The following is a 27,787-nucleotide window of genomic DNA, read 5'->3' on the forward strand; positions in this document are numbered from 1 at the left end:
GAGCTTCAGCTTTAGCATCATTCCTTCCAAAGAACACCCAGGACTGATCTCCTTTAGAATGGACTGGTTGGATCTCCTTGCAGTCCAAGGGACTCTCAAGAGTCTTCTCCAACACCACAGTTCAAAAGCATCAATTCTTCGGTGCTCAGCTTTCTTCACAGTCCAACTTTCACATCCATACATGACTACTGGAAAAGCCATAGCCTTGACTAGATGGACCTTTGTTGGCAAAGTAATGTCTCTGCTTTTGAATATGCTATATAGGTTGCTCATAACCCTCCTTCCAAGGAGTAAGCATCTTTTAATTTCATGGCTGCAGTCACCAAGATTGCAGTGATTTTGGAGCCCCCAAAAATAAAGTATGACACTGTTTCCACTGTTCCACTCATCTCACATGCTAGTAAAGTAGTGCTCAAAATTCTCCAAGCCAGGCTTCAGCAGTACATGAACCATGAACTTCCAGATGTTCAAGCTGGTTTTACAAAAGGCAGAGAAACCAGAGATCAAATTGCCATCATCTGCTAGATCATCAAAAAAGCAAGACAGTTCCAGAAAAACCTCTATTTCTGCTTTATTGACTATGCCAAAGCCTTTGACTGTGTGGATCACAATAAACTGTGGAAAATTCTGAAAGAGATGGGCATACAGGACCAACTGACATGCGTCTTGAGAAACCTGTATGCAAGTCAGGAAAAAACAGTTAGAACAGGACATGGAACAACAGACTGGTTCAAATTGGAAAAGGTGTATGTCAAAGCTGTATATTGTCACCCTGCTTATTTAACTTATATGCAGAGTACATCATGAGAAATGCTGGGCTGTATGAAGCACAAGATGGAATCTAGATTGCTGGGAGAAATACCAACAGCCTCAGATATGCAGATGACACAACCCTTATGGCAGAGACTGAAGAAGAACTAAAGAGCCTCTTGATGAAAGTAAAAGAGGAGAGTGAAAAAGTTGGCTTAAAACTCAACATTTAGAAAACTAAGATCATGGCATCCAGTCCCATCACTTCATGGGAAATAGATGGGGAAACAGTGGAAACAATGGCTGACTTTATTTTTCTGTGCTCCAAAATCACTGCAGATGGTGATTGCAGCCATGAAATTAAAAGACACTTACTCCTTGGAAGGAAAGTTATGACCAACCTAGATAGCATATTAAAAAGCAGAGACATTATCTTGTCAACAGAGGTCAATCTAGTCAAAGCTATGATTTTTCCAGTAGTCATATATGAATGTGAGAATTGGATTATAAAGAAAGCTGAGCACCAAAGAATCGATGCTTTTGAACTGTGGTGTTTGAGAAAACTCTTGAGAATCCCTTGGACTGCAAGAAGATACAACCAATCCATGCTAAAGGAGATCAGTCCTTGGTGTTCATTGGAAGGACTGATGTTGAAAGGTGAAACTCCAATTCTTTGGTCACCTGATGAGAAGAGTTGACTCACTGGAAAAGACCCTGATTCTGGGAAAGATTGAGGGCAGGAGGAGAAGGGGACGACAGAGGATGAGATAGTTGGATGGTAACACCAACTCAATGGACACGAATTTTGATGGACTCCAGGAGTTGGTGATGGACAGGGAGGCCTGGTGTTCTGAGGTTCATGGGGTTGCAGAGAGTCAGATGACTGAGTGACTGAACTGACTGAATCCAGTCTATGAACTGATCTATAATGCTGAACGAGATGAAGTTGAAAGGTTCTATTAGGACCTACAAGTTCTTCTAGAACTAACACCCAAAAAAGATGTCCTTTTCATTATAAGGGATTGGAATGCAAAAGTAGGAAGTTAAGAAATACCTGGAGTAACAGGACAATATTGCCTTGTGTACAGAATGAAGCAGGGCAAAGGCTAATAGAATTTTGCCAAGAGAACCCACTGGTCATAGCAAATACCCTCTCCCAACAACACAAGAGAAGACTTTACACATGGACATCACCAGATGGTCGACATTGAAACCAGATGGATTATATCGTTTGCAGCCAAAGCTGCAGTCAGCAAATACCATCAGCAAAACAAGACTGGGAGCTGACTGGGGCACAAACAATGAACTTCTTATTGCCAAATTCAGCCGTAAATTGAAGAAAGCAGGAAAAACCACTAAAACATTTATGTATGACCTAAATCAAATCCCTTAGGATTATACAGTGAAAGTGAGAAATAGATTTAAGAGAGTAGATCTGATAGACAGAGTGCCTGAAGAACTATGGATGAAGGTTCATGACACTGTACAGGAGACAGGGATCAAGACTATCCCCAAGAGAAAGAAATGCAAAAGGGAAAATGACTGTCTGAGGAGGCCTTACAAATAGCTTACAAATAGAAAAGAAGAGAAGCTAAAAGCAAAGGAGAAAAGGAAAGATATACCATTTGAATGCAGAGTTCCAAAGAATAGCAAGGACAGTGAGAAAGCTGTGCTCAGTGATCAATGCAAAGACATAGAGGAAAACAATAGAATGGGAAAGGCTAGAGATCTCTTCAAGAAAATTAGAGATACCAAGGGAATATTTCATGCAAAGATGGGCCAATAAAGGACAGAAATCATATGGACCTAACAGAAGCAGAAGTTACTAAGAAGAGGTGGCTAGAAAACAGAAGGACTATGCAAAACAGACCTTCACAACCAAGATAATCACGATGGTGTGATCACTCACCTAGAGCCAGACATCCTGGAGTGTGAAGTCAAGTGGGCCTTAGGAAGCATCACTATGAACAAAGCCAGTGGAGGTGATGGAATTTCACTTGAGCTCTTTCAAATCCCAAAAGATGATGCTGTGAAAGTGCTGCACTTAATATGCCAGCAAATTTGGAAAATTCAGCAGTGGCCACAGGACTGGAAAAGGTCAGTTTTCATTCCAATCCCAAAGAAAGACAATGCCAAACAATGCTCAAACTACCACACAATTGCCCTCATATCACATGCTAGCAAAGTAACGCTCAAAATTCTCCAAGTCAGGCTTCAACAATATGTGAACCATGAATTTCCAGATGATCAAATTGGTTTTAGAAAAGGCAGAGGAACCAGAGATCAAATTACCAACATCTGCTGAATCATCGAAAAAGCAAGAGAATTCCAGAAAAACATCAATTTCTGCTTTATTGACTATGCCAAAGTCTTTGACTGTGTGGATCACAACAAACTGTGGAAAATTCTGAAAGTGATAAGGAATACCAAATCACCTGACCTGCTTCTTGAGAAACCTGTATGTAGGTCAGGAAGCAACAGTTAGAACCTGATGTGGAACAACAGACTGGTTCCAAGTAGGAAAAGGAGTATGTCAAGGCTGTATACTGTTATCCTGCTTATTTAACTTATATGCAGAGTAAATCATGAGAAATGCTGGGCTGGATGAAGCACAAGCTGGAATCAAGATTGCCAGGAGAAAAATCAATAACCTCAGATATGCAGAGAATACCTTATGGCAGAAAGTGAAGAAGAACTAAGGAGCCTCTTGATGATAGTGAAAGGAGAGTGAAAAAGTTGGTTTAAAGCTCAACATTCAGAAAACTAAGATCATGGCCTCTGTTCCTATTACCTCATGGCAAATAGATGGGGAAACAGTGGAAATAGTGGTAGACTTTATTTTTCTGGGCTCCAAAATCACTGCAGATGGTGATTTCAGCCATGAAATTAAAAGATGCTAATTCTGATCATACTAGACAGCATATTAAAAAGCAGAGACATTACTTTGTCAACAAAGGTCTATCTTGTCAAGGCTACATTTTTTCCAGTAGTCATGTATGGATGTGAGTTGGACTATAAAGAAAGCTGAGCAATGAAGAATTGATGCTTTTGAACAGTGGTGTTGCAGAAGACTCTTGAGAGTCCCTTGGACTGCAAGGAGATCCAATCAGTCCATCCTAAAGGAAATCAGTCCTGAATAATCATTGGAAGGACTCATGTTGAAGCTGAATCTCCACTTTTTGGCCACCTGATGTGAAGAACTGATTCATTTGAAAAGACCCTGTTGCTGGGAAAGATTGAAGGCAGGAGGAGAAGGGGACAACAGAGGATGAGATGGTTGGATGGCATTAGTGACTCAATGGACATGAGTTTGAGTAAATTCTGGGAGTTGGTGATGGACAGGGAGGCCTGGCATGCTGCAGTCCATGGGGTTGCAAAGAGTCAGAAACAACTTCTCGACTGAACTGAACTGAACTGGACCTCAAAAGATATTTTAGTAGGCTTAAGAAAACAAAGTGCCCCTAAACAAAGAGGATTGTCACTGAATTATTAATATTTGTATATAATAAGAACTCTTTGAAATTCCATTTATGAAGTATTTTGAGATAACCATAGTGCTAATAATAATCATTTAAAGAGGTTATTTACTCTTATTAAGACTTCATCTTCATCACAGGGGCAGAAACAGTTTGACTAATACTAAAAGAGAGGATGATCCCCTGGTGGCTCAGATGGTAAAGTGTCTGCCGACAATATGGGTGATCCAGGTTTGATCACTGGGTTGGGAAGATCCTCTGCAACAGGAAATGGCAACCCACTCTAGTACTCTTGCCTGGAAAATCCCATGGATGGAGGAGCCTTGTAGGCTACAGTCCACAGGGTCGCAAAGAGTTGGACATGACTGAATGACTTCACTAAAGGAGAGAGGACATTTTTCTCCAGATGACTATATAAATATATCCTACAAAATAAAGGGGCTGCTGCTGCTGCTGCTCCTAAGTTGCTTCAGTCATGTCCAACTCTGTGCGACCCCATAGATGGCAGCCCACCAGACTTCCCGACCCATGGGATTCTCCAGGCAAGAGTACTGGAGTGCAGTGCCATTGCCTTCTCCGAATAAAGGGGCATATTTGAATAAATAGAGTAACACAAATGAGCCATATAGCTTTTAAATTATATAGATACTGAATCATTATTATCTGATTCTCAGGTTCCACTTCTTTAAGATACCATGATAATTTCACTTTTCTAAGAGGATTTTTTTTCTCTATTACTGCTCAGTTGTATAATCTCTATGATACATATTTAACTATTTGTGCATTAAATTATGTGATGTTTTCTAAGCAGTTTCACATAAATAGATTCCAGCTTCCAAGATGTTTTACAATATTTTATGCTCTTTCAATGTTTTCACATCTTAGAAAAACAATGTTAATACACTGCTTCTAGTGTTACACAATAATTATTATGAAACCAAGTAATTATTATGATGTTTCTTAAATGAAGACACACAAATATTATTTCCTTCTTTAAAGTCTTTAAAACAATCTATTGTAAAGTATGTTGGTTTTTCTTATTCCATATGTGGTGATTACATAAGCAGGTCTAAAACAACTTAGAGAAATGTGTTAATATACCTATTCTCAAAACCAAAATATTGTTTTAAAATTAACTACCTGAAATTTCACTCATAGGCATGGACCTCTGATATAGCTTGTTTTACTCAGCCAATATTCTCTCCAGAAGCCCTCCAGGTATAACAGGAGTGCATTTCCTGGCTGGATGGATATTTGTTAGGATGAACCTCATGACTTTTTCAATGTGAGAGGAGCAGATGCTTGAAATTGGCTTTCTTTTTGAGTCGCACTCTTTTGCTTCTGCCATCACCATGGTATAGTTTCCTCCCTGTAGTTGCCACCTCTTAAGTCTGGTTTCAGATGTTACTGGACCCTAACATGGAGTTAAGTGTTGCTACTTGCAGTAGAGCTTGCTATTCAGGGTCAGCTGGTTCCAGTTGAGCAAGAGAATTATTAATTCACGTCACTGAGTTTTGGACTGTTTACTATGTATATGTATTGTGACATTAGCTTATGATCTATCTAACAACATGGCTTTTTTTTTTTCTCCTGAGCCATTTTCATTGATTCTCATATATTTTGCTACTTTATTTTGTTTATCATTGGTTTTCATTGCTAAAATGGAAGGTCCATAGAGTCTGTTGTTTTTGTTTATTATAATTCTACATTCTCAAACCTGTAAAAGTGCTTGGTGTGTAGTACATGCCTGATAAATATTACTGAATGAAAGAATGTAATTAAAATTTGAACCTTAGTATGCTTAAACTCAGTCTTCCTTGGTGGCTCAGTGGTAAAAAATCCACCTGATTAGGCAGGAGATCAGGGTTCAGTCCTTAGTTTGGGAAGATACCTTGGAGGAAGGAAATGGCCAATATTCTTGCCTGGGAAATCCCATGGACATATGAGCCTTGACAGCTACTGTCCATGGGGCTGAAAAGGGACAGACATGCTCAGCAACTACAACAACAACACAATGCTTAAATTGATAAAATAATAAATTTAGAGCAAAGTCTTCCTCTTTGCACACCAAAACACTGAAGCTTTGGTAATTTAAATCACTTGACCAATGTCCTAGGATTAGACCTGGTATATTTATTAAAATCTAAGAATAGCTCCCATTACTATGACTTTAAATATTATTTTAGTGATGCACAATACTGGATGCTTGGGGCTGGTGCACTGGCATGACCCAGAGGGATGATACAGGGAGGGAGGAGGGAGGAGGATTCAGGATGGGGAACACTTGTATACCTGTGGCGGATTCATGTTGATATATGGCAAAACCAACACAATATTGTAAAGTCAAAAAATAAAATAAATAATTAAATATTATTTTAGCAAAGTCCAATATATTAAAAAGAAAAATTGCTATCAAGTTTACACCATCACCTCTTTTTTGGGTGTTAGTTCTAAAAGGTCTTGTAGGTCTTCATAGAACCATTCAACGTCAGCTTCTTCAGCGTTGCTGGTTGGGGCATAGGCTAGGATCACCATGATATTGAATGGTTTGCCTTGGAAATGAACAGAGATCATTCTGTCATCTTTGAGACTGCATCCAAGTACTGCATTTCGGACTCTTTTGTTGACCATGATGGCTACTCCATCTCTTCTAAAGGATTCCTGCCCACAGTAGTAGATATAATGGTCATCTGAGTTAAATTCACCCATTCCAGTACATTTTAGTTTGCTGATTCCTAGAATGTTGACATTCACTCTTCCCATCTTCCGTTTGACCACTTCCAATTTACCTTGATTCATGGACCTAACATTCCAGGTTCCTATGCAATACTGCTTTTTACAGCAACAGACCTTGCTTCTATCACCAGTCACATCCACAACTGGGTATTGTTTTTGTTTTGGCTCCACCCTTTCATTCTTTCTGGAATTATTTCCCCACTGATCTCTGGTTTGAAGGACAAAAAGATGTCCTTCTCATTATAGGGGACTGGAATACAAAAGTAGGAAGTCAAGAAACACCTGGAGTAACAGGCAAATTTGGCCTTGGAGGACAGAATGAAGCAGGGCAAAGGCTAATAGAGTTTTGCCAAGAGAATGCACTAGTCATTGCAAATACCCTCTTCCAACAACACAAGAGAAGACTCTACACATGGACATCACCAGATGGTCAACACTGAAATCAGATTGTTTATATTCTTTGCAGCCAAAGACGGAGAAGCTCTATACAGTCAGTAAAAACAAGACTGGGAGCTGACTGTGGCTCAGATCATGAACTCCTTATTGCCAAATTCAGACTTAAATTGAAGAAAGTAGGGAAAACCACTAGACCATTCAGGTATGACCTAAATCAAATACCTTGTGATTATACAGTGGAAGTGAGAAATAGATTTAAGGGACTAGATCTGATAGACAGAGTGCCTGATGACATTCAGAGTTTGTGACATTATTTGTACAGGAGACAGGAATCAAGACCATCCCTTGGAAAAGAAATGCAAAAAAGCAAAATGGCTGTCTGAGGAGCCCTACAAATAGCTGTAAAAAGAAGAGAAGTGAAAAGAAAAGAAGAAAAGGAAAGATATTTCCATTTGAATGCAGAGTTCCAAAGCATAGCAAGGAGAAATAAGAAAGTCTTCCTCAGTGATCAATGCAAAGAAATAGAGGAAAACCACAGAAAGACTAGAGATCTCTTTAAGAAAATTAGAGATACCAAGGGAACATTGTATGTAAAGATAGGCTTGATAAAGGGCAGAAATGGCATGAACCTAAAGAAGCAAAAGATATTAAGAAGAGGTGGCAAGAATACACACAAGAACTATACAAAAAAGATCTTCATGACCAAATAATCACCATGGTGTGGTCACTCACCTACAACCAGACATCCTGGAATGTGAAGTCAAATAGGCCTTAGAAAGTATCACTACGGACAAAGCTAGTGGAGGTGATGGAATTCAAGTTGAGCTATTTCAAATACTAAAAGATAATGCTGTGAAAGTGATGCACTCAATATGCCAGCAAATTTGGAAAACTCAGCAGTGGCCACTGGACTGGAAAAGGTCAGTTTTCATTCCAATCCCAAAGAAAAGCAATGCCAAAGAACGCTCAAACTACCGAACAACTGCACTCATCTCACACGCTAGTAAAGTATTGCTTAAAATTCTCCACGACAGGCTTCAGCAATACGTGAACCATGAACTTCCAGATGTTCAAGTTAGTTTTAGAAAAGGCAGAGGAACCAGAGATCTTATTGCCAGTATCTGCCGGAGCACTGAAAAAGCAAGAGAGATCCAGAAAAACATCTATTTATGCTTTATTGACTATGCCAAAGCCTTTGACTGTGTGGATCACAATAAACTGTGGAAAATTCTAAAAGAGATAGGAATTCCAGACCACCTGACCTGCCTCTTGAGAAACCTATATGCAGGTCAGGAAGCAACAGTAGAACTGGATATGGAACAACATACTGGTTCCAAATAGGAAAAGGAGTACATCAAGGCTGTATATTGTCACCCTGCTTATTTAACTTCTATGCAGAGTACATCATGAGAAACGCTTGGCTGGATGAAGCACAAGCTGGAATCAGGATTGCCGGGAGAAATATCAATAACCTCAGATATGCAGATGACACTACCCTTATGGCAGAAAGTGAAGAGGAACTCAAAAGCCTCTTGATGAATGTGAAAGAGGAGAGTGGAAAAGTTGGCTGAAAGCTAAACATTCAGAAAACTAAGATTATGGCATCTGGTCCCATCACTTTATGGGAAATAGATGGGGAAACAGTGGCTGACTTTATTTTTCTGGACTCCAGAATCACTGCAGATGGTGATTATGCCATGAAATTCAAAGATGTTTACTGCTTGGAAGGAAAGTTATGACCAACCTAGATAGCATATTGAAAAGCAGAGACATTATTTTGCCAACAAAGGTCCGTCTAGTCAAGGCTATGGTTTATCCAGTGGTCATGTATGGATGTGAGAGTTGGACTGTGAAGAAAGCTGAGCACTGAAGAATTGATGCTTTTGAACTGTGGTGTTGGAGAAGACTCTTGAGTGTCCCTTGGACTGCAAGGAGATCCAACCAGTCCATCCTAAAGGAGATCAGTCCTGGGTGTTCATTGGAAAGACTGATGCTAAAGCTGAAACTCCAATACGTTGGCCACCTCATGCAAAGAGGTGACTAATTGGAAAAGACTCTGATGCTGGGAGGGATTGAGGGCAGGAGGAGAAGGTGACGACAAAGGATGAGATGGCTGGATGGCATCACCGACTCGATGCACATAAGTTTCGGTGAACTCCGGGATTTGGTGATGGACAGGGAGGTCTAGCATGCTGCTATTCATGTGGTCGCAGAAAGTCAGACACAACTGAGAGACTGACCTGAACTTACACTATCACATACTGTGAGCTGGCTTGATATAAAAACCATACTTGGACAGTAGTAAAACAAAAGCTTGTACTTGCCTTTGCTCCACTGAAATTCAACTCCAAAATTCTGATTTATGGCCACAGAATTCTGGCTGATTAGATTCAAATTGTTGGATTTGTCTTTTTCAAGAATTAGGTACCTTAACTTTTGATGGTCATGCTATTCTCAACTAAGGTATCCAATAATAAATCCAAGAAGACAAACGTACTAGCACCCCAACCTAAGAAGGAGGAGAGGGAGGGGGAGCATTATTATGCACTGAAGGTCAGTGTTCCCATAAAATCCACATGTTCCAATGTGACAGGAATAGGAAGTGTGGCTTTGGAGAGGTGATTAGGTATAGATGAGGTCATAGGTTGGAGCTCCTGTACCCCAAAGAGTTAAGAGAGAGCTTTTTCCTCTTGTTCCTCTCTCCATCATAGGAGGATAGAACCAGAAGACAGTGGTCTGTAATCGGAAAAGGTCCTCACCAGAACCCAACCATGCTGCCTCCCTGATCTTGGATTTCCAGTCTCCAGAACTGTGAGAAACTGATTTCTGTTTTTGATAAGTCACCCCGTCTATGGTACTTTATTATAGCAGCTCAAACAGACTAAGCCAGGCTGTAAGCAGTCTACCACAAGGTTTTGGCCTATTTTTTAGGATCTTCAAAATGACAAAACTCAGTGATACCAGTAATGGATTGGAAAGATGTGATCTTAAGGTGTAGCCTGGTCCTGTAAAGTTCTATCTGTGATGAGGTTTTCTCTGTCAAACACAAAAAATTCATTCTTATGAATGAATTTTGTTTCTCCTCCAAATGCACATGTTGATCCCTAATCCTCCATGTGATAGTGCTTAAAGGTGGGATTTTTGTAAGTAATTAATTTTAGATGAAGTCATAAAAGAACCCCCGTTATGGGATTAATGCCCTTAAAGAAAGATGAAGAGAGTGGAGGTGTCTCTTTTTCTATATGAAGGAAAGGCCATGTGATGATAACCTGCAAAAGAGCACTCACCAGGAACTCGACCAGTATTGACTTTCAAACCTCCAGATTGTGAGAAATCAAAGGTTCTGCTAAAGCCCTAAGATATTTCATTATAGCTCCACAAGCTAGGACACTCACTGTACCAGTAAGAACTGGGATCACTGAGACAAGGTCTTCATTCCAAGGAAGGGCAGAAAACTGTGGTGAATTGAAGGTAGACTTTGATATTTCTGGATCATTAAGTTAAGCAGGTGCCAAGAGGTAGTGATAAATCCAGTAGTTACACAAAATGACTATTTCATTTGTTTGTTTGATATTTGTTCATATCTAAGATGTATCTTTTCAAGGGTTAAATATTTTCTAAAATTCCTTAACAACTTTTCATCATCATAATCTCTAAAGTACATTTCCACAAGATATAATCTGCATCAATTATATCTGTCAGAAATAGACACAAATCTGATAAAACTAGAGTAAGTTATACTATCTGTACACATTAAGGATGCTAGATATTTCAAGTTTTCACAGAGGGTCCATGTAAAGTCTGGGTTAAAAAATACAGAGAGCAGTAAAATGATTTTTTCGCCTTTCTTTCTCTTCTTATTTTCTTATCTTCTGGCTGTAGACATAAACTTTATATTTCTTTCAGATGTTGTCACTGAAATTCTCATGTTGGGTATAAAATCTGAGTAGTTACTGGCATTAGAATCAAATTACTTCTATAAGTGAGCCATCTTCTTTAAAGTTTGAACAATTTAAATGTATTATGGTGAGTGCATAGGGTAGGTTCATAAGACAAGATTTTAATCACAGATATAAAATGCTTGTCTGCTATAAACAATGAGCTTTTCTAATTTCTATTTGCTTATTGAGATACTATTTTTAAATGTTAAAATCACGGTCACACCTTACCCACCTCATCCAGTACATGTAACAGAGAATGCTACCAGAATTAGTTATTTTGAGTGATTGCAAATCTTGAGGAAATAATTGTGTGATACAATAAATGGAATAGGTATGGAAGGAACATGAGTCTGTATTAAAAGATTAATTAATCTCTCTATATCTTTAAGTTTGGAGAAGGCAATGACACCCCCAACTCCAGTACTCTTGCCTGGAAAGAGTACTAGACGGAGTACTGGTAGGCTGCAGTCCATGGGGTCACGAAGAGTCGGACATGACTGAGCGACTTCACTTTCACTTTTCCCTTTCATGCACTGGAGAAGGAAATGGCAACCCACTCCAGTGTTCTTGCCTGGAGAATCCCAGGGACAGGGGAGCCTGGTGGGCCACCATCTATGGGGTCGCACAGAGTCGGACACGACTGAAGCGACTTAGCAGCAGCAGCAGCAGCAGCATATCCTTAAGAGTTTTTCTGATATAGCTAACTCCTTTTATACAAGAGAAAATGCATTTAAATATTGCTATTATCTCTAACAAGAAATAAAAGCAGGTGCAGAGAGCTCAATGATAATAAAATGTAAATAAAAAATTCAATATTTCTTAACAGGCATTGTTACCATGTAACTGTTAAATTAAATTTGTCACACAAAATAATTAAATCTAATTAACAGATAATGAGTACCTAGTCACAAAATTTAATGATACTCTAATTGTAATCAAACATGCTATGTAATCGGTGCTTCTTGTGTTCAACTACATATCACATGCCTGTTATCTCCTGTGTTTTATAAATTGGAACTCTAGTTCAACTCTTGCTTCTTAGAAAGGGTAATGCCTTTGGAATATTGGAAATGAACTGGCAGGATGCCAAAGGAGTCTGCTTAAACTGAAACACAAAAGAGGTTTTGAGCAACAACAACAAAAAGATGTAATCTAAACACCTTATAAGTTTAGTATTACTGTAATAAATGATATTGGTATCAAATTATAAATGGCTCGTTTCTTTCCCACTCATTCTTACAATATTACAATTTAGTTCCTTGAATCACATAGTAAAGACTATTTTGGTTAATGTTTGTGACAATGTATAATTTCTTTGTAATGTTTATAATTTTATACTGTTTTGAATCAAAGATGGAGAATGAAAATATTCTTATCATTTCTAAAATGTAAATATTTATTCACACTAATAACTTCTGATGGCATAACATTCCATTGAATTACATTAAAGAGCTTCTTGATGAGGGTGAAAAAACTAAGTCATGGCATCCTGTGATGCCATCACTTCATGACAAATAGAAGGGGAAAAGGTGGAAGCAGTGACATATATTATTTTCTTGGGCTTCAAAATCACTTTGATATTTGGCAAAACCAATACAATATTGTAAAGTTTAAAAAAAAAAGTCACTGCAGATAGTGATTGCACCCATGAAATTAAAAGACACTTGCTATTTGGAAGGAAAGCTATGATAAATCTAGACAGAATTTTGAAAAGCAGAAACATGACTTTGCTGATAAAGGTCCATCTAGTCAGAGCTATGGTTTTTACAGTAGTCATGTATGGATGTGAGTGTTGAACCATAAAGAAGGCTGAGTGCTGAAGAATTCATGCTTTTGAACTGTGCTGTTCGAGAAGACCCTTGAGAGTTCCTCAGACAGCAAGGAGATCAAATCAGCCAATTCTAAAGGAAATCAACCCTGAATATTCACTGGAAGGACTCATGCTGAAGTTGAAACTTCAATTATTTGGCCATCTGATGCAAAGAGTCAACTCACTGGAAAAGACCCTGACACTGGGAAGGATGGAAGGCAAAAGGAGAAGAGTGTGGCAGAGAATGGAATGATTAGATAGCGTCACCAACCCAATCCACATGAAACTGAACAAACTCCAGGAAGTAGTAGAGGACAGAGGAGCCTGGTGTGCTGTAGTCCATGGGGTTGCAAAGAGTCGGACATAACTTGGCAACTGAACCACAACATAGACGAATGACAATTTAATGGTATTTACTATGTTCCTGAAAAGTGAAAGTGAAGTCGCTCAGTCATGTCCAACTCTTTGTGACCCCGTGGACTGTAGCCTACGAGTCTTCTCTGTCCACGGGATTCTCCAGTCAAGAATACTGGAGCAAAATAGACAGTGATGTATAGAACAGTCTTATGGACTCTATGGGAGAGGGAGAGGGTGGGAAGATTTGGGAGAATGACATTGAAATATGTAAAATATCATGTATGAAACAAGATGCCAGTCCAGGTTCGATGCACGATACTGGATGCTTGGGGCTAGTGCACTGGGACGACCCAGAGGGATGGTATGGGGAGGGAGGAGGGAGGAGGGTTCAGGATGGGGAACACATGTATACCTGTGGCGGATTCATTTTGATATTTGGCAAAGCTAATACAATTATGTAAAGAGTAAAAATTAAATAAAATTAAAAATAAATAAATAAATAAAACTACAAAAAAAAAAAAAAAAGAATACTGGAGTGGGTTACCATTTCCTTCTCCAGGGGAGCTTACCAACCCACAGATCGAACCCCAGTCTCCTGCATTGGAGGCAGATGTTTTAACCTCTGAACCACCAGGGAAGTTCCTACTACATGAAAAAATGAACTTTAGCAATTAATGACATTAAGATGAATAATTATTTTATTTTCTATCTAAGTATAAATTTATCTTTTACTAGAATATGCATGTTTGCTAAGTTGCTTCAGTCGTGTCTGACTCATTGAGATCCTATGGACTGTGGCCCGTGAGGCTCCTCTGTCTGTGGGATTCTCCAGGCAAGAATACTAGAGTGGGTTGCCATGCTCTCCTCCAGGGGATCTTCCTGACCCAGGTATTGAATTTGCATCTCTTTTGCATCTCATTCAGTCTCCTGAAGTGGCAGGCGGGTTCTTACAACTAGTGCCACCTGGAAAGCCCCTACTAGAATATAACTAACCATAAATAAATTTTCACATAATCTTCATTCATTTTAAAACTTTTTTTTCAGGATTCAGTTTTAGTAAATTATGCTTAGTAACTAGAAGGTAATAATCTCATATGCCTACCACAAAGTAGAGGTTGGGCACGTACATGGGCACATTTATATCTTGCTATGAACCTAAAATTCATTCTTAAATGTATCATAAAATTTCAAAAGTGAGCTGGGCTTTTAACATTGTGGAGTTAAAGAGTAAATTTGATTGTGAAAAATAGAACATTTTGAGTAAAGCATATAAATAAATACTATAAGAATCTGGTTTAATCAAAGAGGAATCTAGACTTCCAGAGATTTTCAATTCATGTATAATAGATATTTAGAAGAGACTCATCATGGGAAGAAAACATGAGGCCACAGCTTAGATATAGGATGTGTATGTTAAATCCACAAGCAAAAGACCTCTCATTTAAAGACTGAGGAAAGGGAAATATGTCAATAGACATATTAACTCAAGTTTGATAATGCATTTATTAATCTTAAATATAAATATTTTCATTTGCTTTAAATGAAATTCAGCCTTAATCAGAAGAATTATTCCTTTGCCAGGCTCCTCTGTCCATGGGATTCCCCAGGCAAGAATACTCGAGTGGGTTGCCATTTCCTTTCTTCAGGGGATCTTCCTGACCCAGGGATAGAACCCAAGTCTATTATGTTTCCTGCATTGGAAGGTGGGTTTTTTTTACCACTAGCACCACCTGGAAAGCCCTTGTAGGTAAAAGATACTGTTAAAAATCTGAATACCTAACTCTAAACCTCAGCTAAAGCCATTTATTTATTTAAGACACAGTGCAGAGCTTACTGAATCTCAGTTCCCTGACCAGGTATTGACCCAAGGCCATGGTGCTCCAAACCACTAGACCCCATCCCACAATTTAGAGTTTGAAATAATTCACATACCTAGAACTTGCTATACCTTTCAGATAGATTTCATATGAGTACAGATAAAAATGTCAAATTAAATAAAATTGACTCTATAGAAGATTGACACACTGAATGAGAAAAAAGAACTTAACTTGTTCTTAGGCCTTTGCAACTGAACAATCTTTTGATCATGGTAATTGTTTATTTAAAGCTGTGTGTGTGTGTATGTATCTAAGTTGTTCAGTCACGTTCCACTATGCTTCCCCATGGACCGTAGCCCTGCCAGGCTCCTCTTTCCATGGAATTCTCTCTCCAGGCAAGAATACTGGAGTGGGTTGCTATTCTCTTCTGTAGGGGATCTTCCCCACCCAGGGATCAAACCCAGGTCTCCTGCATTGCAGACAGATTCTTTACCAGCTGAGCCAATATGATTATAAAAAGCAAAAGTAAAATTTGAAAAAAAAATATGAAAGGAGGAAATAAATTAAAAATTGCTGGCTGAGCATGCCAATGATAACCCAACTCCCCTACTGGTAATAATTAAAAAGACTGGAAATGGCACAAATCAAACAAAACAACAACAACAACACTACCCTAAGGCTTCTGTAGAGGGAGCAAAACAAAATTGGGGTTGTGGGGGGGAATGAAAACTAGTTTCCTTGTTTTTGTTTCTTTTTTTTTTCCCAGCCACATTTCTATGTCTAGAGGGTAGGTGCTAGATAAGAAGTTTCAAAGTGATTCTGGACATAAAACACATCCAGAAATATAGAAGTACTCTGGAAAGAAGCCAATACAGGTTGAATAGTGTGGAGATTATCCCAAACAAGAGTCATAGAGGAGATGCCATAATTGAGTATAAAACCACAGAATACTCAGCCTAAACTCTGAGCTCTACATACTTCGAACAGATACAAAATGCATAGCAAAGACGTTAAGAAATCAACTGAGATTTGAATAACTGATTACAGGAGACAACACAGAACTCAGGGATGATTATCTACTTAAAATACTTTTTTCCAGATGGTTGTTGAGACCCAGAGTCTGCACAGGATAATATTTATAGTATCCATGACACAATGCCGTATTTCTCAACATTCCAAGAACCAGGAGAATATGAACAATTCTAAAGGGAAAAGACAATTATCATATGCACACTCCAAGATACCTCAAATGTTACAACTATTAAATATGGATTTTAGAGCAGCTAATTTAACTATGTTCAATGAGGTAAACAAAAACATATACAGAATAAAGGTTATATAGGAAATCTCAGCAGAGAAACAAAAAAATACAAAATAGAAAAAAAAATAGAAACTTAGAGCTAAATAAATTAATATCTTAAATAAAAAAAAAATTTACTGAATGAACTCGGTAGCAGTAAGGAGATTATCAGCAGAGAATCAGTTAACTTTAAAAGCAAACAACATCTGTGTCTCTTTTGCTGTCTTGCATACAGGGTTGTCATTACCATCTTTCTAAATTCCATATATATGCATTAGTATACTGTATTGGTGTTTTTCTTTCTGTCTTACTTCAGTCTGTATTATAGGCTGCGGGGGGGATGATTTGGGAGAATGGCATTAAAACATGTATAATATCATATAAGAAATGAATCGCCAGTCCAGGTTCGATGCAGGATACAGGAAGCTTGGTGCTGGTGCACTGGGATAACCCAGAGGGATGGTATGGGGAGGGAGGTGGGAGAGGGGTTCAGGATGGGGAACACATGTACACCCGTGGTGGATGCATGTTGATGTATGGCAAAGCCAATACAATATTGTAAAGCAAAATAAATAAATAAATAAACATAAAAAAATAAAGGCAAACAACAGATATTGTCTAATCTAAAGAATAGCAAAACATAAGATTCATAACACTGAACAATGTCTCAGATATCTTTGAGTCAAAAAGTCTATATGTTTGTAGTTAAAAGTCCTAGAGATGAAAAAGAGATTAGAACAGAATAAATATTTATAGATTGAAAACTGTCAAATATATTGACAAATATAAATTCACAGATTCAAGAATTTAGTATATCTCAAACAAGATAAACCCAAAGAAAACCACATATAGACATATCCTAGTCAAAATTATAAGCAACAAGATGAAGAAAATAAATTGAACTCAGCTTTAGAAAAATGACATATGGCATACAAGGGATAAATAAATCAAATTGCTATGGATTTATCATCAGAATCCAAGGAGGCTAGAAGACAGAGGAACCTCATCTTTAAAGAAATGACAACCCAGAATTCCTTCCAAGGGGAAAAAAAATCATCAGGAATGATAGAGAAGGAGAACATTTTCAGATGAAAATAATAATAATAAAAAATAATAGATGATATCCCTAACAGTCATGCTCTATAATAAATGGGAAAAAAATATCCTTAAACTGGAGGACAATAATATTAGAGGAAAATCTGGATCTGTAAGGATAGAGGAATACAAAAAAGAAATTATAAAAACATAAGTAAATAATATTTCTCCCCTTCAAGTTCCTTAATATATCTATAATTTATTTAAAAAAACATCATAATTTCTGTTGACGGCCTCAATTAAAATGAATGTTGGTATAATGCATATGGCATCAAATTTTTTTTTAAAAGATCAGTGTGGAGTACTTGTAAAGGCATCTGTATTGTTGCAAAGCTTTTACATTTAATATAAAGTGTCAGATTCTTAACTCTGAGAGAGCCTGAATAGCTATTTATACATAAGACAAAACATACCTAGTCAGGGATTAGGGGAGAAAATGAATCGTTCATAAAGAAGACATACATTAGAGAGAGAAAAATGATCCACCAAAGATAAGCACATCCTGAACCTTTGAGCACATTAATTCACATGGGCCAAGGAACTTTGCAGCTGTGACTAAATTAAGGATGTTGGGTTGAGAAGATTATCCTGGATTATCCACTGTGGGTCCAGTGAAATGGCAGGCAAGTCAAAAATAGAGACAATGTGAGGAAGGAAGCAGAATCAAAGTCACGTGACGGGATGTGGGACTCATTCTACCATTATTGGCTTTGAAGATGGAAGGAGATTGCAAGTTAAGAAAAGTGGGCATATTCTAGAAACTGTAGAGCCTCCACAAAGAAACACAACCCTACAAACACTTGATTTTATCCCAGTAAGAATCATTTCTGACCTCTGATATCAAGAGTTTAAAATAATGTATGGTATTGTTTACAGCAAGTAAATTCATGTTCACTGGTTATATCAACAACAGGACACTAACAGAAGATACAGAGTATAAATGTATATTGTGTTACTGAACCTCAAAATACACAAAATGCAAAAATAAACAGAATTAAAGAGAGAGAGAAAAAAGTTCACAACTATAGAAGAGGATTTTAACAACCATCACCCTAATAGGACAAAACAAATCTGGTGAATACATAGAAGATTTAAAGAACATATATATGTTTCAAGTACGTATTATGTATACTAGACAGATAATATGCTGGGACATTAAACAAACCTCAATAAGTACAACAGTAATCAAAATCATAGAGAGAATATTTTTTCAAGCAAAACTGAATTAAATTAGAAATTAGTAACAGTAAAATATCTAGGGAAATGCTTAATATCTGAAGGTTAAACATATCCTCACAAATAATATTGACCAATGATGAAATAATCTACAAAAATATAAATTATTTTCAACTGAAAGCCAAGAGAAACACAATAAATCACTATTTGTGGGATGCAGTTAAAGTATTGCTTAGAGAACAATTCCAGAAATAGCTGAATAAACCAATATGTAAGCTTTTAAAAGCAAAGGAGGACTACATCTGTGATCAAAAACAACTTGAATTTGGTTCACAATCAGTCCTTGCAAAACAGAGTATCCTAAATAGTGTATTTTAAATATTATACAATAGTTTATGAGGATGTGAAATAATTCAACAAAATTTGAATGAGAAATGAAATTCTCACTACATACATGAAACGCAGGACCAATAATATTAAGAATAAACAGATAAAAATCTAAGGAGATGTTGATCAATTACTGATAACTAAGATAGTTCTGTTTACATTGTGATTTAGGCTAAACGTTCCATTAAAAAGTACCAAGTTTTACAGTAAGCAGTATCAAGACTATGAAATACAGTCAAATCTATATTGTGAAATCTCCCATAACCTCCACTAGATGTCTCTAATAACTTGACTTTGGCTACATTCCTTCTAATGTTATGTATCAAATACTGCAACATGAATTACATCTGTGTTTTGATTTTCCTACAAAATTTCATGTTTTTCAAAGAAGAAAAAAGTTGTCTTAATACACAACTGAAAAAATTAAAATAACTTACATTCAATATCAAGGTACATGCTCTTTTGGTGCCCTCCAATTCTACTTGCAGCTTCACAGTCGTATCTCCCTGAATCTGACAAGTCCACATCTTTAATGTGCAGTGATGAGCTTCCATGCTGCCCTTTGACTTCGATACGTCCGTCTGGGCTCTGTTTACATTGATTTGGGGAAAAAGGAAGATTTTATGCTTATTTTGTGTAAAATCATGATGAAACATATTGCATTTATCATTGACATAACAGTTGAAAATAAACTCTTAACTGTATTCAGTTTTTTATTTCAAAAAAGCTCTGTTTCCATATTTATACTTTACTGGTTTTATCTTATCCATTTTAGGTGCCCACTTGCTTACAGGGACACTGATATGCATGTAATAAAAACATGTTTTATCAACCTTTTTTATTTAGCATGCTCTTTGCTTGTTAGACTTTCACCTGCTTTTTATAAAGCTAGTATGTTCTTCTAGGGACTTCCCAGGTGGCGCAAGGACTTTGTTGCTGGCTTTCTGTTGTGTTCTCTGCAAACAGCAACATGACAATAATGCCTATTTAATTCTAGCTACAGCTTACCAGCAGAAATACCTCTGCCATACTTTAGTTTCTATTTCACCACATAAGGAGAATGTACCAAGATGTATGACAAGAATTTAAAAGGAATTTATACTTTTCATTTTTGAATGAATGCAACAGTATTGCTTATAAACATAACTGGTACCATATGCATCACAGATACACTATTAAAAGCACCGTATTCTTAGGAAATCATTGGAAACAATATGGAAATGATTACTCACATACCCGCCAAGTATGACTCAAGTCAAGGAATCCTATAGTATATAGATTGCATTTCAAATAAGAATTATTGTGTGCAACATAATTAGCATATCCAAAATTGTTTTCTTAAATCATGTTAATACCTTAATAGCACACATATTAAAATAGAGGTAGTTTATTCATTCAATGTTACTTTGTACTGTCAAGTTATACAGTGGACTTTTAACATTTCATAACTCATTTAAGACATCTACTCTACCATTATCGAATTGATTCTTTTTAATATTTAAGGCGTTAGTGTTCAATATTGTATGTCATTCAGTTGAAATATGTATGTTATTATACACAGTATAATGGTTGTATAATTTTATACATGATAGATTCAAATAAATTTCAATACATGTGTTTAATTTGCATTATTAAAATGATGTTTAATCATTTTTCTTTATTAATATCAAAAGACTATGCTTTTTCACAGCTTGTGGGATCTTATTTCCTCCACTGGGGATCAAACCCAGAGCCACGGAAGTGAAAGCCTGCTTCTTAATCACCGGATCACCAGGGAAGTCCCTCACTGGACTCCCTTAAAGGCCTTTTCAAACATGTTGATTGGGGCACAATATGGTTACTTTTTTTGCTTTTTAATTCTGTATATGAATGCAATCATTAAATAATCCATTAATTATTGATAATCTATTATTTGAGAAATAGTCTTCAAAAATAAAGAAATAAGCAAAAGCATATTAGGGATGCAATTTAGACCAAAATTTCTTAGTCAAAAATATGTTCCCCACCTTCCAAGTATTGCTAAAGAAATAGTAAGGTGAAGTTTTCAATATGAAGGGCATTCTATTCTGCCAATTTTTAAGATGTTCAGCTTCTAAACCCATTTACTTAATTGAAAGAAAACAAAATGCAAGTATTCACGGAAGTTAAAAATCAGAATGCATGAATAACTGGCCAAAGTAAAATGGCCAATTGTTATACAAGGTAACTAAATGCTGTTTCCTAACTAAAAAAAATATCCTTTGGCCTTTATTGCACCTCTATTCATTAATTCCCTGGTAGCTCATTTGGTAAAGTGTGTCTGTAGTGCAGGAGACTTGGGTTCAATCCCTAGGTTGGGAAGATCCCCTGGAGAAGGGCATGGCGACCCATTCCAGTTTTCTTGCCTGGAGAATCCCCATGGACAGAAGAGCCTAGCAGCCTACTGTCCATGGGGTCATACAAGTCGGACACGACTTAGCAACTAAACCACCACCGCCATTCATTCCTAAATCCTTTTGAACTTGCCTTCCTTTCTTCTGTGCTGACTTCCCTTGGCTTTTAGGACACCCACATGATCCTGATTTTTCTCCCAGTTTTAGTTGCAGCCTCCTTTATTTTGGATTTGATTACAGCCTCCTTGCTTCCTTGAGGTCTCTGTATTCTGGCCTGAACTCTAGAGCTTTTTCATTTGAGCACTCTTAGCCCTGACCACATCTACACCAAGATCTCTAGTCACTATTTCTCCCTCAGGGTCCTTCTTTCCCTGGAGCTTCAGAAATAAGATACATCACATGCAGGGAAAGTCCATTTGATACAGATCTCAAACCAGCATGCGTAGATGAATCCATCACACCCACCCAGCATCACCTGCCCTCTCCCAGGTATCTTTCTTTCTATGAATGATATTAATACTAATTATTTCCCATGCCTCCTGCTATACCATGTTTTCAATCTTGGATCAGTTGCTAACCTTCATTCATCTATTTATATTCTAAATAATGATACATTTCAATTTAACATCTTGCTTGACATTACATTTCCAATTTTCAGGAACTGTGTTCCCCTAGACATATCTACTTTCTCCCTCTCCATTCAGAGTTTCAGTTGTGCTGCTGAGTGGGAAGGATATTGACAGGCGTCTCTCGATTTCAGAGAAAACAATCACACTCAGGAAGAATGTGACCAAAAAAAGCCTCCCTGACTCTGCAAAATTCTACAACATTATGTTATTTCTTATGTTTCTTTTAGCTAAAAAAAAAATCATTCCAGCTGCAGAAATTATTTCTTGTGAAACTAAGAATAAGGCTTTTTTAAAAAAGCGAACTTTTATTTCTCGTAACTACTTTATGATGGTTTTACCACCAGTAATTTTCTATAAATACACATAACATTATATTGCCTCCACCAACTCCTTAGCCTGATGTTGATGGACTTCCATATGGCATTATCTTTCTGTTTAAGGACACCTTACAATTTGGGTATCAGTAATTTGGGTTCCAATCAATTTGAACTACTTGTACTGCCATGAATATCCTGTGCTGTCTTTCTCTAAGCAGCTTTCACATATCTGTCTCTAATCTTTCCCCCTTTAGCTCTTTCATATCTATGTGGCAGAATTCTACCATCATTCTTTCCATTTCTTAGCCAAATATCAATTTATATTCATAATCCCTCATTGACTACTCTGTGTGTGTGTCTATATAATATTCTTTGAAATTAATGCATTTCTTGGGATACATTGCTTTTTCTGGTCTTATCTGAAACTTTGATTTTATCCTGCAGGTTGATATTATAGTTGTACAAATGCAAGACATTTTAATGACACTTCATATGAAAGTCACGTGGACTAGCATCTAGGACAGAATCAATACATTCTAATTTTTATGAGGCAAATTAACTCATAATGAAATATACATATAATTGTATAAAGAAAGTGTAATTCTTCAGCTATTCTTTACTATGGATGAAAAACTTTGTACTTTTGTAATATATTTATTAGAATGTAGATAAGATACCAGAGAAGGCAATGGCACCCCACTCCAATACTCTTGCCTGGAAAATCCCATGGATGGAGGAGCCTGGTGGGCTGCAGTCCATGGGGTCGCTAAGAGTCGGGAACGACTGAGCGACTTCACTTTCACTTTTCACTTTCAAGCATTGGAGAAGGAAATGGCAACCCACTCCAGTATTCTTGCCTGGAGAATCCCAGGGATGGGGTCGCACAGAGTCGGACTCAACTGAAGCGACTTAGCAGCAGCAGCAGCAGATAAGATACATTATTAATAATGTAAAACACCCTTCTTTCATTAGGGAAAATATTGTCCTTCTGCACATTAAAAAGAAAATTTATCCACCTTAAAAATAAACAGGTCCTTTGGTTATCACCTGTTATAAATGATATACCTTTGACTTGTGGATAACAATTCATGTAAGTTAGCATGTTATTAATATTAGTAAAAATGGTAGTATGTAAAATACTAAGGCAGCCAGTATGCCCTATCTTTTTTCTTTCTCACATCCATGTGTTAAACTCTTTTGGAATCATTGACACTTTAGAGAAAATTGGGGATCCTGTCACTTAGTTACTCAACATTTTTATCTATGTTTGCAATTTTTTTACAATAAGCAACAATATATCTGAAATTAACAGAAATTTAGGAAGAAGAGAATTTGTTCTATTTCTGGAAGGAGTGTGATTCCCTGAGAAATAAGTCATTTTCAGAGTTAGCACTGTCTCTGTAATAATGCACAATATACATTTGACTAGAAGACCAAAGTCATTTCTTCTCATTTCATATACCAAAGGGCATCTTTCTCTCTGTGCTACAAAAATATATTACACATTTCTGAAAGAAAATTCATTTATATCTTGGCTTTGATTCACCACCTACGGAAGATTCATTTAAGACATTAGATATTTGACTGAGACAGGTTAATTGGTATATTAGCCGTTCATGTAGTATTTTCAGTTTCTATCACTGCATTAAGATGACTGGAGAGCAAAGTGTCTGAGTGTACATTATTCTTTCAATCTTTTACATAAAGACACTCTCAGAAATTTGACTTGATATGATATCTTTTGCCTTTCTGAAGGTTAACTTAAGAACTGCGTGCTTGTATAGTATTTCAGTATTTTTATAAAATGATTATTCATAGTGCTGATTGTCCTTTCATTAATCTCTTAATCAAATGTCTATCTGAAAACTATTATCTTGAGTTTAGTACAAAATAAATATTTTGTTGTAAATTTTATCTGCTGTACATTTGAAATTATACAACGTATATCATGGTTACTTTGTGGCTTTACCTGACTAGATTTCATTGTCAAATTTAGAATTCAGTTGCAGCAAACAATACATCTGAGTTGGTCATAATTCCTTTCCTTCTTCCTCACATTTATGCCTTTGAACGTTTTTAGGGTCATTGACGCTTTTGGCCTTTTGTGAAATGGTGGTTCACGTCAGTCAGTCACTCAACACTTTTTTGTATGTGTGCAATTGTTCTACAAGAAGTGTCCAGGCACTGGGGATACAAGCTGAGCAAAACAGAATTTCCACCCTTAGTAGAATTTAACTTTAACTGAGAAGACAGATATCATTTTAAAAATAAAATAAAATACAAATAGACTGAAAAATACCACAGGTTCATTGTGGGGATATTATTGAAGGGGTGGGTTAGAGTCAGATGTATATTCTTGACACACTGAAGTGTGGACTGGAATCTGGAAATGGTGAAAAAGGCAGTGGTGTAGAGAGAATTCCGTGCCATGGAGAGAATATGCCACCAGAAGGCTTATGGAAAAACTGAGAGAAGACAACAGGTGTAGAGAAAAGGCTGAGAGCGCATGGGATCCCCTGACGTTGGAGGCTGATAGAGAACCCATGGAGAACCCAAGATACACACACACACACAACAGATTTTCACCTTTTGTTTACATATTATTTTTTCTCATTATATGCTATGCATTTTTTGGGGAGGTGGGTTTGTTATTATATATTCTGTTTGCATTATTTTTAATCGCATTCCATTGCATCTCTATTGCATGTAAATTAAATTTAGTTTCAAATATGTAGAGGCAGCAGCGAGACATAACTGTTAAATGCATAAGAGAGAAAACAGACTCTTTCCAAAGGTTATTGGAATTAATTTATGCAAACTAACTTATCAAAATCATAGGATTCCTATGTTTACTCTTAGTATTAAGGTTTTTTTCCTCTGGGCTTGATCCGACCTTCCTAATTTTATTCCTATTTTCTTATCATGTAATAAAACTTATGTACATTTACCCTTCCTCTAAGGAGAGTAAACTGATGAAATAAAGAGTAATATGTCCAAGAAAATTTCTTAACTTAACAGTTTCTTCACTGGTTGTAGGGGTAAAAGGCCTTGTTGGTTTTATACAGACATAAACTCTGTGTTACTATTCAATGGCTTTAAATCTGTGGGTACTAATAATTATGCCTCACATTTCCAAAATGTATATATTACTTAAAGTTATATTAAGTATCCCAACTGTATTTCAGAGGAGGCAATGGCACCCCACTCCAGTACTCCTGCCTGGAAAAGCCCATGGATGGAGGAGCCTGGTAGGCTGCAGTCCATGGGGTCGCTACGAGTCGGACAGGACTGAGCAACTTCATTTTCACTTTTCACTTTCACTTATTGGAGAAGGAAATGGCAACCCACTCCAGTGTTCTTGCCTGGAGAATCCCAGGGATAGGGGAGCCTGGTGGGCTGCCGTCTATGGGGTCGCACAGAGTTGGACACGACTGAAGTGACTTAGCAGCAGCAGCAGCAACTGTATTCGTATATCACTGTTATTTATTATGGTTATTCATTGTGACTGGATTTCTAAGCAAATAAAATAGAATAAAAGAAATGTGTTTGTAGTATAGCTGATCATACTCTGGCAATGATATTGCTTACTCAGAATGACAAGATACCTACTTTTATCAAATCCAAAGTTAACAGAACAACATATTTGATCTCAAAATTTTTCAGAAAATTCAAGACATGGGAATTCAAGCCATAAGTGTGGGGCTAGTGTAGAAAGCCAGTAGGAAAATCCCACAGATTCAAGCTATCGATCCAAGTAAAATTTCATTGCTTTCTTCAAGGTTAAGAAACTATGAAAAACAGGATGGTCACTACTGTTTTTGATAATCATTGCTTTTTCCATTTTTTTCTGTATATCCTTCATAATGGAAAAGAGCAAAGTAACAACAAATGCTTATTAAAAAATGAATAAGGGATAAAGAAGCCAAAAAGATATTCAAATCTAAAAGTTATATCCTGTTTGAGCTAAATTTTAGTTTCAGGGCACACAACACTGCAAAGATAGAAAGGAGATCTAAAAGAATGAGGCACATTATACACTGAAATCCTTCCTATTCAACAATTTATTATAAGATGGTCAGAGATATTGTAATGGTCTATGTACATAATTGAACTTAACTTGTGAACACTGATATCACATGCTTACACTGTATTGCTCTGGAAGTAATGTAATAACTAAAATGTGAACTCTTTTATTGCAAGGATTTGAATAAATGAGAGGTTTAATGTTTTTTAAATTCAGATTTTAAAGTGTTTTTCTCTGTAACATAAACTTAACCAATTAGAAAACAGATGAAGTGCAATATTAAAAATACTATAATTGGAATAGCATAATATTGATAATGATTAAAGCTGCAATAGAATGTGAGATGTCTTTATACCATTCTCCCATCTTTGTTTTAAATTTGCATCACGCATTTTATCATGGAAACTTTAAAACAACATAACCAAGATGGAATGTGTCCCTTTATTTTTGTCAGTTGTTAGAACATATAGAGCAGATCAGAACCCAAATTAAAGTCTAGAGCACACTGTTGCAGACGACTCACAAATCCATGGGTTTCTGTACTGAAAGCCAGGGAGGTTTTGCTGTAATTATTTTGCAGTGTTTATCACAGTGCCGGGTGGCTTATACACAGTACATGACTTCTGCTGCTTTCCCCTAGGTCTGATTAGAATTACTTGAGGATGAGATGGCTGGATGGCATCACCGACTTGATGCACACGAGTTTGGGTGAACTCTGGGAGTTGGTGATGCTCAGGGAGGCCTGGCGTGCTGTGCTTCATGGGGTCGCAAAGAGTCGGATTCGACTGAGCGACTGAACTGACTGACTGACTGAAGTTTGTGTAGGCTCAGTGCAAGACATATGATTAGTATAATTATAATCAGTGATGCAGTTAGTGACCAGGGTCTAAGTGGTATGGCAATCTTGTTCAAATTATAGACAAATGAAAGATCTTTGAAAAGCAATATCCAACAGGAAGCAGTACAATAATCTTACATGAGATGTTTAAAAAGTACCTGACATATAGTATATATTCAATAAATTTAACAATAGTCATTAGCCTCTCCTGATAGTATATCTTTATGTAAATCCCTACAACATGTTCAATAATGGAAAAACTTCAGTATGAAGAAATACAAAATATTTGGGGAACATTCTTTCTCTGCTCTATCTAATGAGACAAATGAGGACCCTGTACTGAGCCTTCTTTGGCCACAACTCACA

The 27,787-nt window shown here is 37.0% G+C and overlaps 1 protein-coding gene across 2 annotated transcripts in view; it reads right to left on the minus strand.

The window, feature by feature from the left end:
- The window catches only part of NCAM2 (neural cell adhesion molecule 2), a 568,041-nt gene that overhangs the window by 135,610 nt on the left and 404,644 nt on the right, over window positions 1-27,787 (minus strand). For both annotated transcript variants that reach the window (XM_005895596.2, XM_070367501.1), the window contains exon 9: window positions 19,679-19,829. In XM_005895596.2, coding sequence (XP_005895658.2) covers window positions 19,679-19,829 — 151 coding nt within the window. The remainder of the gene's footprint in view (window positions 1-19,678; window positions 19,830-27,787) is intronic.

This window comes from Bos mutus, chromosome 1 (genome assembly GCF_027580195.1).
Source record: "Bos mutus isolate GX-2022 chromosome 1, NWIPB_WYAK_1.1, whole genome shotgun sequence".
Taxonomy (NCBI): domain Eukaryota; kingdom Metazoa; phylum Chordata; class Mammalia; order Artiodactyla; family Bovidae; genus Bos; species Bos mutus.